General features: G+C 47.8%; 1 protein-coding gene across 1 annotated transcript; it reads left to right on the top strand.

Annotated features, from left to right (window-relative positions):
• The first annotated feature begins 4,345 nt into the window (after positions 1–4,345).
• Positions 4,346–10,490, top strand: LOC117089983 (retinol dehydrogenase 16). The gene is made up of 4 exons (XM_033221786.1): positions 4,346–4,834; positions 6,780–7,038; positions 8,944–9,107; positions 9,685–10,490. The coding sequence occupies exons 1-4, from the start codon at positions 4,522–4,524 to the stop codon at positions 9,900–9,902; spliced, it is 954 nt and encodes a 317-aa protein (XP_033077677.1). The 5' UTR covers positions 4,346–4,521; the 3' UTR covers positions 9,903–10,490.
• The last annotated feature ends 266 nt before the right edge of the window (positions 10,491–10,756 follow it).

The raw sequence follows: 10,756 nt of genomic DNA, 5'->3' as shown, positions 1-10,756 counted from the left end.
AATTCTGTTCAACAGGCTAGAGCCAAGGGAGACCTTGAAGCATGGGAATTTCCCATAACTATAATCCAGCAGGGAGGACAGAATATAGCTAATTGGACTACCTTTCCTTTTAAGCTGTTAAAGGAATTCAAGCAAGCCATTAGTCAATATGGGCCAAACTCTCCTTTTGTGCAAACTTTATTAAAAAATGTTTCTCTTGATAATAGATTAATACCATATGATTGGGATACTTTAACAAAATCTGTTCTCACTCCATCTCAGTACTTTCAGTTTAAAACCTGGTGGGTTGATGAAGCTCAAACTCAGGCAATGGAAAATACACGAACACAACCACCTGTGACTGTTTTCTTTGAACAGTTAATGGGAGTCAGACCTGATTGGGGTTGACTAGAAAATCAAGCAGTAATGGAGGATGTTGCTGTTGCTCAGCTGCGCTCTGTATGCTTATGAGCATGGGAAAGGATAAATGTTTTAGTGTGAAAATATCCTTCCTTCAGTTCTATCTGACAGGGACCTAAAGAACCATATATTGAGTCTATTGCTCGGCTCCAAGAGGCTGTGTATAAAGCCATAACTGAAAGAGCAGCTCAAGATGTTGTAATACAGGTTCTTGCATACAATAAGGCTAATGCAGAGTGTCAAACTTCTATTAGACCCCTGAGAGGGAAGGCTCACTTAGCTGAATATATTAAGGCTTGCAATGGTATTGGAGGTAACTCCAGAAATGAGGCTGGATTATGCCCCATTTCTCAGGCTCCTGTTTCAATTGTGTGTAGTTTGGGCACACAAAAAAGGAATGCAGAAAAGGAAGCCAAAAGGCAAGAGCTACTACCATCAAACAACAGAAAAGCCCTGGTGTATGCCTCCATTGTGAAAAAGGCAATCACTGGACAAGTCAGTGTCATCGTAAAATTAGCAAAGATGGACAACCTGTCTCGGGATATGGAAAGAGTGGCCTGCCTTGAGCCCCTCAACAAACTGAGGCATATCCAGCACAGCCAGTGCCCTTACAAATGTACAACAATTGTCCCCTGCCACAGTAGGCAGTGCTGTCGTAGACCTCTGCAGCACAATTCCCATCTGCTTGCTTCCTGGAAAGTCACCAAAAAAGGTCCCTTTGGGGGTTAAACAGTTGGTTTATTACTTGGAAAGTCTAGTCTAAATTTGAAAGTTGTCACTGTGCATATGGGAATAATTGATTCTGATTACACCGGAGAAATTCAATTAGTCATTAGTTCCTCAGCTCATCAGCTCACTTCATTTCATTCATTTGATCTCTATCACTGATACCCTTTCTTCCACTTGATCAAATCATCTACTGAAGCTTGTGCATGCATCCCGTAGTTCTCGTGCCATGGTTTTCAGCTCCATCAGGTCATTTAAGGACTTCTCTACACTGTTTACTCTAGTTAGCCATTCATCTAATCTTTTTTCAAGGTTTTTAGCTTCTTTGTGATGGGTTTGAACATCCTCCTTTAGCTGGGAGAAGTTTGTAATTACTGATCGTCTGAAATCTTCTTCTCTCAACTTGTCAAAGTCATTCTCCATCCAGCTTTGTTCCATTGCTGGTGAGGAGCTGCGTTCCTTTGGAGGAGAAGAGGTGCTCTGACTTTTAGAATTTCAACTTTTCTGCTCCGGTTTCTCCCCATCTTTGTGGTTTTATCTACCTTTGGTCTTTGATGATGGTTGTGTACAGACGGGATTTTGGTATGGATGTCCTTTCTGTTTGTTAGTTTTCCTTGTAACAGTTAGGACCCTCAGCTGCAGGTCTGTTGGAGTTTGCTGGAGGTACACTCCAGACCCTGTTTTCCTGGGTATCACCAGCGGAGGCTGTAGAATAGCAAACATTGCAGAACGGCAGATGTTGCTGCCTGATCCTTCCTCTGGAAGCTTTGTCTCAGAGGGGCACCTAGCTGTATGAGTTGCCAGTCAGCCCCTACTGGGAAGTGTCTCCCAGTTAGGCTACTTGGGAGTCAGGGACCCATTTGAGGAGGCAGTCTGTCCATTCTCAGATCTCAAAATCCATGCTGGGAAAACCACTACACTCTTCCATGCTGTCAGATGGGGACGTTTAAGTCTGCAGAAGTTTCTGCTGCCTTTTGTTGAGCTATGTCCTGCCCCCAGAAGTGGAGTCTATAGAGGCAGGCAGATCTCCTTGAGCTGTGGTGGGCTCCACCCAGTTCAAGATTCCTGGTCACTTTGTTTACCTCAGCAATCATGGACACCCCTCTCCCAGCCTTGCTGCTGCCTTGCAGTTCGATCTCAGACTGCAGTGCTAGCAGTGAGCAAGGCTTCATAGGCATGGGACCCTCCGAGCCAGGTGCGGGATATAATCTCCTGGTGTGCCGTTTGCTAAGGCCGTTGGAAAATTGCAGTATTAGGGTGGGAGTGTCCTGATATTCCAAGTACCGTCTGTCACGGTTTCCCTTTGCTAGGAAAGGGAATTCCCTGATCCCTTGTGTTTCCCGGGTGAGGTGATGCACTGCTCTTCTCCATGTGCTGCACCCACTGTCTGACTGGTCCCAGAGAGATGAACCCTGTACCTCAGTTGGAAATGCAGAAATCACCCGTCTTCTGCATCACTCACACTGGGAGCTGCAGAATGGTGCTGTTCCTATCTGGCCATCTTGGAAGCAGGAGGAACTATTCTACCCTTTATATGCTTTTTAAAAATCTCTGCCAATTCTCTCACATTCATCTAACTCCATAGTCCCTTGTTCCGGAACCATGGGCAAAACTGCTTTACTGCACTAAAGAGTGATAACAAATTCTGAGTACTAACTTTCACTCCCCATCTTCATAAAAAATGCTTTAAGAAATTTAAATAAGCAGAATGTCTGCTTTCACTTTGTCCCATTGTTACTCTGGTTCTTCTGAGCACTGAGCTTTCCTGCCAAGCTTCTTTTAGACGTCTTTGGGTGTCCTTTGATGATGCGTCCTTTGCTTCCACATGCCCTGGTGTTCCTTCACCAGAGTCTTTGTCGCCCCACGTTGGGTGCCAGGAATGTTGGGGTTGCCAGACCCAACACCAGGTCATGGGGGTGACAAAGTCTGGCAGAGTCAAAGGATTGAGAAAAGACAGTTTGAAAGAGAGAAGTGGGACCGGGGCACCATTGAGATTGTGGAGGCTGTGAAGGCTGTCAGACAGGGATGTTTAAGTCTGTAGACGTTTCTACTGCCTTTTTTTCAGCTATGCCCTTCCCCCAGAGGTGGAGTCTATAGAGGCAGCAAGCCTTGTGGTGCTGTGGTGGGCTCCACCCAGTTCAAGCTTCCTGGCTACTTTGTTTCCCTACTCAAGCCTCAGCAAGGTGGACAACTATCCTCCTGCAGGGCTGCTGCCTCACAGATCAATCTCAGACTGCCATACTAGCAGTGAGCAAGGCTCCATGGGTGTGGCACATGCTGAGCCAGGCATGGGATACAATCTTCTGGTGTGCCGTTTGCTAGGACAGTTGGAAAATCACAGTATTTGTGCAGGAGTGTCCTGTTTTTCCAGGTACAGTCCGTCATGCCTTCCTTTGGCTAGGAAAGGGAAATCCCCCAACCCCTTAGGCTTCCAGGGTGAAGCAATGCCCTGCCCTGCTTAAGCTTGCCCTGTGTGGGTTGCACCCACCGTCCAACCAGTCCCAGTGAGATGAACCAGGTACCTCAGTTGGAAATGCAGAAATCTCCCATCTTCTGCATTGATCACACTGGGAGCTGCAGACTGGAGCTGTTCCTATTTGCCCATCTTCTGCCTGCTTTCTTTACATCTGAGGTTGGACACCCCCATAGGATCCTGCAATCTTTCTGCCCCAAAAAACTGCTATAACAGGAGGGAACCTGTTCCTGCCCACCCTTTGTCTACTCCTTCTCCTCCTAAAGAGCCTGACCATGCCCTAGTTTTCTGAGGAGTGATTGATATTCTAGGGTGCTGAGCAGGATGAGGACACTCAGGCTCAGAGAGGGATTTCCATCTAATCTGCCTGGAAACCATGTGTAGCTACCCAATAAGGTCTTTCTATGTTCAAAAGATCACGGACCAGGGTTGTAGGAGTAGGAGATTTGTAGAGATAGTTTTGACCCCTGTACTTAGAGCAGAGGGGTGTGTTTTCCATGGAGGGTGTGTGTGGGCAGCTGTGTGTGAGTGAGCCTGTGTGGGCTCTGTGTGTGTTCCTGTGTGAATATATGTGTGTGCTCCTTCATGGACACAGCATGCATGTAGTTGGCACAGCAAGGCAATAGAAATCAGGAGACTAAGGACACATTGCCAAGTGATAAAATCTTCCTATTGGGCAGGACTTGGGGTGTGCAAAGGTGTGCATGAATACTGCAGAAGCAGTTCAAAGAGCAGAGAGGTGGGGCTAGAATAAATATGTTGCAGAAAGACAGTCATCAAGGAGGAAAGTGAGGATTCTGACCAAAATGCCTGAGGGTTTCCCTGCCTATCACAGCCCTCTGTGTTCTTAAATCCTCCTGTGTCAACAGAGGCCAGACTCTGGGTTCCCCCACAGCCTGTCTGTGTCTGTCCTCTGCAAAGCCATGTGGCTCTACCTGGCAGTCTTCGTGGGCTTGTACTACCTTCTGCACTGGCACCGGGAGAGGCAGGTGCTGAGCCACCTGAGAGATAGGTATGTGTTCATCACGGGCTGTGACTCTGGCTTCGGGAAACTGCTGGCCAGACAGCTGGACGCACGAGGCTTGCGGGTGCTGGCTGCGTGTCTGACGGAGAAAGGAGCCGAGCAGCTGAGGGACCAGACTTCAGACAGGCTGGAGACGGTGACCCTGGATGTCACCAAGACAGAGAGTGTTGCTGCAGCCGCCCAATGGGTGAAGGAACGCGTGGGGGACAGAGGTAACCACCCAGATTTCTCAAGTCTGTCTGTGTCTTCCCTCTGTTTGAAGGGACCACCTCCTGTCTGCTCCCTGGGAAGATTTCTGCAGTGTCTTTCCAGGTTGAAGTAACAGTAGCTTTCTAGTATTTCTCACTAATCAGGCTGGCCTGAGCCCCATCTCTTTCCAATCTTTAACCTATCCCGACATTGGAGGTGTATAGTCTTGGGGAGAGTTTGCCCTGATGAGATTTTTCTCTCCAGAATTCCTCTCTATCCTCTCCCTCCTGTCTAAGCAGAAATCATGGATTGTTTGATGCTGAGAGCCTGGGTTAGAGATCTGGAGACTTGCTGGAGCATGGTTGAGAAGGGAGCATGGGGCTACAAGGGTGCACGGAGGCTGTAGCTGTGCTGGAGCTGGGCTTGTGTTCCCAGCACTTTACCTTGTTCTTGCTAGGGCCTATCAGCATCCACCAAGAGCTACGACCATCTCCATCTTCAGAGGAGGGTATCAGCATAAGGACTGCTTAAGGAAAGCAGAACTAGTGAGGTGTTACTTTTTCTTTCTTTCTTCTTTTCACTACACTAATTCATCTGTCTTATTATAGGGGAAGAAAGAAACATGGATTTATTTTATGTAACAATAAATGCAGAATATGATCTTTGTTGAAAATAATGAAAAGAATAAAGATGAAAACAAAAGTTTCCCTGAAATTGTCATCCATACATAAGTCCTTTTTACAATTATACATATTTAGGATTTTATATTTTGTTCTTAGTTTCAGTCACCTTAGATTCTCTGGAGAAGATAAACATTTTTACACCATAATGATCATTTTAATAAAATTGTATGTAATTATTTAGAATACTGTATCATTCCAATAGCCTACCTATGTAAACCATACTGAGTGGTTGGATATGATAGCTTTTTATCGTCATAAATGTCGTCTTGGTGGACTTTTATTGGCCAGCATCTCTATAAGTGTGAGATGTCTGGGTGGAGGAATCTGCATTTGCATCAGGGCAGGGCCTGTTATTGAGCAGGGGATGGATTCATATGCCTAGGCCAACCCTTCCAGATCAACAACTGCCACCCCCTGCCTGGACTCAAGTGACCCTGTGCTCCTGCCCCCTAGTTCTATGGGTTGAAAGCTCTATTGACTTGACGTCTTGGGGATTGTGTATTTGTGTCTTCCAGAGAGATTTTCCCAGAGCTGAGTGAACTTGGGACCAAAGGGAAGGATGAAGAGTGGGCTTCTGATGCAGTATGAGGAGAGGGTGACATTTTCTGGGGCAGAGGGTGGAGTCTGTGTACTGAGAGGGGTGATGCAACCTTGCTTTCTTCCCAAAGCCTGTGCACTGGAATTCCCCAGTGCTTTCTATACAAATGTTACTGGATATTGATGCAGGATGTTTCAAGACCAGTGCCCTGAGATCAAACACAGGATGTTCTCCAAGTTCCCCTAAGCCTAGGACTTCAGGTCTGTCTTTTTCTGTCTTCCCTCTCTCCCTCACTCTCCCTCTCTCATGTCTCTTATTCCATCAACAGATGGTTGCGAAACACTCACTATACAAGGCGTTAGCATACCTGAAAATGCAGGTGAATGTCTATAATGTCAGCAACATTCATGTTTAACTAACCAAACATTGGTCTTCATGTTTCCAGACATGGACAATAGTTCTTTAACATGATTTCATGCAATCCTTAAATAGGGATAATAGCTTATTGTCTTTCAGGCAGTGAGCTGGGCCCTGAAGAGTAAATGGAAAAAGAACTGGGTTCCGTGGCCCACCAACTGCTGAATGTCCAGACCCAACCCCTGCAGATACTGTGGTGTTTGTTTTACCCTCCTCCCCATCCCACACCTGTCATTCTGCCTTCACTTTATTGGGATATGAGTTGCACCCTAATTGTCCACCAGCACAGGCACAACACAGTGATGCTCTCTCATCTTCCCACTGTCCCAGGACTCTGGGGCCTGGTGAATAATGCTGGCATCTCCTTGCCTGCGGCCCCCAATGAGTTGCTGACCAAGCAGGACTTTGTGACCATATTGGACGTGAACTTGTTGGGGGTGATCGACGTGACTCTGAGCCTGCTGCCCTTAGTGAGGAAGGCCAAGGGCCGTGTGGTCAACGTCTCCAGTATCTGTGGCCGGGTGTCACTTTTTGGTGGAGGCTATTGCATCTCCAAGTATGGCGTGGAAGCCTTCTCCGACTCCCTCAGGTATGGTTCTGGGACGAGGCCCGCCCTAGTCTTCCTGCTCCTGTCTTTGTGGGGAAGTCTTTTCCAGGGAGTTCCTTGAATCCCAGCCTGTAAGGCCCTTTCATGAGATCCCTCTCTGTCTTCTTGTGTGACACTCTTGTCTTCCTCTTTCTGGATTGAGCTGGCCATTCACTGGGAAGCACCTTCCTGAGTGCTGGGTGGCAGGAGGGGCCTCAGGTCAGAGAGTTTCTTGAATGATACCTCTTCCCTGGATGGATCTCTTGGTCAGAAACAGCCAGAGGCAGAAATGGACCTGGATCTTTGGCTTCTGATCCTGCCAAGAGGAACACAGTACTGAGGTTCCCAAGCCAAGGACAGGGGAATACTGTGTATCAATGACTAATCCCAGGGAAGGACCCTAAACACTTCTTCCCATTATACCTTGGTATTGGAGGCACAAAGGCAGACCAGGCAGTCAGCACTGGATGGAAGAATGCTTTGCACCCTAGAGAAGGAGCAGAGAAAGATCAGCTACAACAGTGTGTGTTGGTCCCCTGGCCAGGGAGGTTTTCCCGGCAGCTGACAATGGGCATGTGGCTTGCTCACACCCCTCTCTTGCTGTAGTAAATGGCCCCCGACCCCTCCTCCCTGGAATCTGAAATACTTGTAAAGCTGGGGCATGCCTTAGTGCCGCAAAGACACACATGCTCATGCAGATGCAAGAGCACTCACTGAGTCAGAAACAGGGAAAGATACTTCCACACCAGGAGATGGGTGCCTGGCTTTGGGGCTCTTCCTCTCTAGGGAGAGAAATGCTTCAAGCCCTGAGGCCATTCCTTCGTGGCTCTCTGAAACCCAAAGACAGCATGCAGAAGATGGTCTTTCCCAGCAGAATTCATGTCCAGAGCCCCTTTGACAATGGGTAGAGCATCTGAGTCCACACAGCAGATGCTTTAGGCCCTTGTCTAAGTGACAAAAAAATCCATCCTTAATCAACAACAAGGTTTTGTCTGTGAACTAAATCTTGATACCTGAGAGAGGTACAAGAGATCTAGAATCAACTGCCAACGCTTATAAGGTTGGTGATCAAGTCAACCTTGCTGGCCATGGTACCCATCTGAGTTGGGAAGAGTCTTGGAGATTCTGTCTGAGCTGGGGATTGAGAACTCGAGCTGGGGATTGAGAACTCCACCTGGCAGCCTGGTAAGGAAGGCTGTGAAGGGATTCTGGATGAAGGAATGCGATCAGCCCAGGCCCAGGGTGAGCATCAGCCACCTGCATGTACTGCAGAGTCCTCTTGTGGTGAAGGTCAAGGCCAAGCCTGGTGGGGGATGCTGGGCAGGTGGGCATAGGTGGGCTCCTTGATGGCCTGTGGGTCCTGGACAGGAGCTGTGCTTTATGCTGTTGGGAGTGAAACCCCCCAAAAAAGTGATTTGTTCCTTGGTCTAATCAGCTTCTAGACACCCACCGACTGCAGGAAGCCCAGTGGCTGAAAGTGGGGAGCCAGACTGAAGACAGATGCTTCTTAGAGGACAGTTGCCATCACCTAGCTCAGAGGCCAGGGAGATTCCTGGGGCAGGAAAAGGATGGAGGGAACTGAGGACTGGAGAGGAGGCAAAATGTGGGAATTCTGGTGATCCACTGGATGTGAGGGACATAGGAGGAGACAGCACTAAGGTGCTGCCTTGCTTTGGAATTGGTAGGATTTAGGGCTAGTAAGCTCATGTGTGTAAAATATGGAAACCCCATACAGAGAAATGATTCCTTCATTATTATGATCCCTTGATTGCTGGAAATTAAATATTCCAAGCTTTCTATCTCACCCGTTGTCCTCATATGTTGTACTATCATAGTTTTACTTTTATTGTTTGCGTTTTACCTTCCATGACCCCTGAAGTCTTTGCCCTCTGCTTCTCTTTCTTGCAGGAGGGAACTCTCCTACTTTGGGGTGAAGGTGGCTATGATTGAGCCTGGCTATTTCAAGACTGCTGTGACCAGTAAAGAGAGATTCTTAAAGAGCTTCCTGGAGATTTGGGACCGGTCCAGTCCAGAGGTCAAGCAGATCTATGGCGAGAAGTTTGTTGCGTCCTGTGAGTAAGCAGTGGAGAGTGGGGAGAGAAGCAAACCCTCATGTGGAATCCCTGGTCTACCATTGGTGTCTGAAGAGCATTAGAGTTTGATCTCCAGGCTCTCCCTTCCCCACAAAGTGGAGACCTTTGCCCCATTTCCATGATGGGTGCTGTGTGGTCAACTGGTCATAAAAGCAAGTGTCCAGGCTTCTCAGAACTTGGGACCAGTGTCTATCTGACCCATCGTTATTAAGGAGCAAAGTGAAGCCAGAAAGGGAAGACATTGGTGACTGATAATAAGATGACATGAGAGACAGCTCGTTTTTATGTGCTGAGACTTCTACTGTGGTTGGAGACCGTCATTTATGCAGTCCAGATATTCCCAAAGAGAGACAGACATGACTTAGTGTGGAACACTTGTTGCTTTCCCATGGATGGGCTCCAACTCAGGGAATTTGGATAAAAGAGATTTGAGGCAATGCTTGACTGGGGGTTGTGGGGTGGCATGAGTTCTTAGACCCTTTCCACTCTAAGTTGAATCCAAAGCAGGAGCGGTTACAGGTGGAAATACACATGGATCATTTCTCATTCTTAACAGATAAGAAATCAGCTGAACAATTGGAGCAGACTTGCACACAGGATTTGTCCTTGGTGACCAACTGCATGGAGCATGCGCTGATTGCCTGCCACCCCCGCACTCGCTACTCAGCTGGCTGGGATGCCAAGCTTCTCTACCTCCCCATGAGCTACATGCCCACCTTCCTGGTGGATGCCATTATCTACTGGGGTTCTCCAAGCCCGGCCAAGGCTCTATGAAGCCAAGGATCAGGTGCATGGTTGCATGGATTTGGGGTGTGCTGTGAGGGTGATGTATCCTTGGGAGAGAAATAAAGTAGAGGGAGGACACTGTCAGGTCAGTAGGACACCGATCTCACCTCCTTCATTACCTCCTGGCCATGATTCTTCTGGGAGATAATTCTGCTCTCTGAAGATGTTGGTAGGAAAGTTTCAAGTTAAGCAGCTGAGAAACAGGAACCAAATAGTGCTCCTGGGTGCATTGTCACCTTAGGTGGCCACTCAAGGGTCCAAGCCTCTTGTGTTAACAACTGGGGTGGGTGTGAGCAGGTGGAAGGAGCCTCAGCCCATGCTATTACCTCCTGCTTCCTTATCAGGCTGTGTGTTAATTCTGGGCCAGTCTGGGCCATGGGGTGGAAATGGCTTGGGAGACGTGAGGGGACCCCTTCTCTGAAGATCCCTGTATACGTGGTGTTGGGAACGGTAGCACAACCATTACATTGCCCCATAGACCTCACGAGTCATCCCAGCAGCAGTGGCTGGAAGGTGGTGTCCTCAGTAGGGATCTGTGCAAAGGACAAATAAATCAGTTTTTGATTTGTCTTGAAAGCATGCACTTCCTTTGATTGTTTTGATGTTGAAAAACTTGATAGTTTCACCCATGTGCAGTGATTTGAATGTTCTTGTGAAGTTACACTTGGATACCAGACACATGAGATTGCAATCCCTCTCTGAGTCTGGGTTCCCTCCTTTGCTCAGGACCCAGAATCACTCCATCCAGAAATCCAGGTCACCATCAGCCTCTCTAGGACTACAAGTCGAAGGCAGAAAAGAGTGAGCAGGAATAGATCTCCTAATATTGGAATTCTCTGCTA

Source organism: Trachypithecus francoisi, unplaced genomic scaffold, assembly GCF_009764315.1.
Source record: "Trachypithecus francoisi isolate TF-2019V2 unplaced genomic scaffold, Tfra_2.0 Lachesis_group11, whole genome shotgun sequence".
Classification (NCBI taxonomy): Eukaryota; Metazoa; Chordata; class Mammalia; order Primates; family Cercopithecidae; genus Trachypithecus; species Trachypithecus francoisi.
Note: the sequence above shows the minus strand (reverse complement) of the source record. Positions and strands in the feature narration are given on the sequence as shown.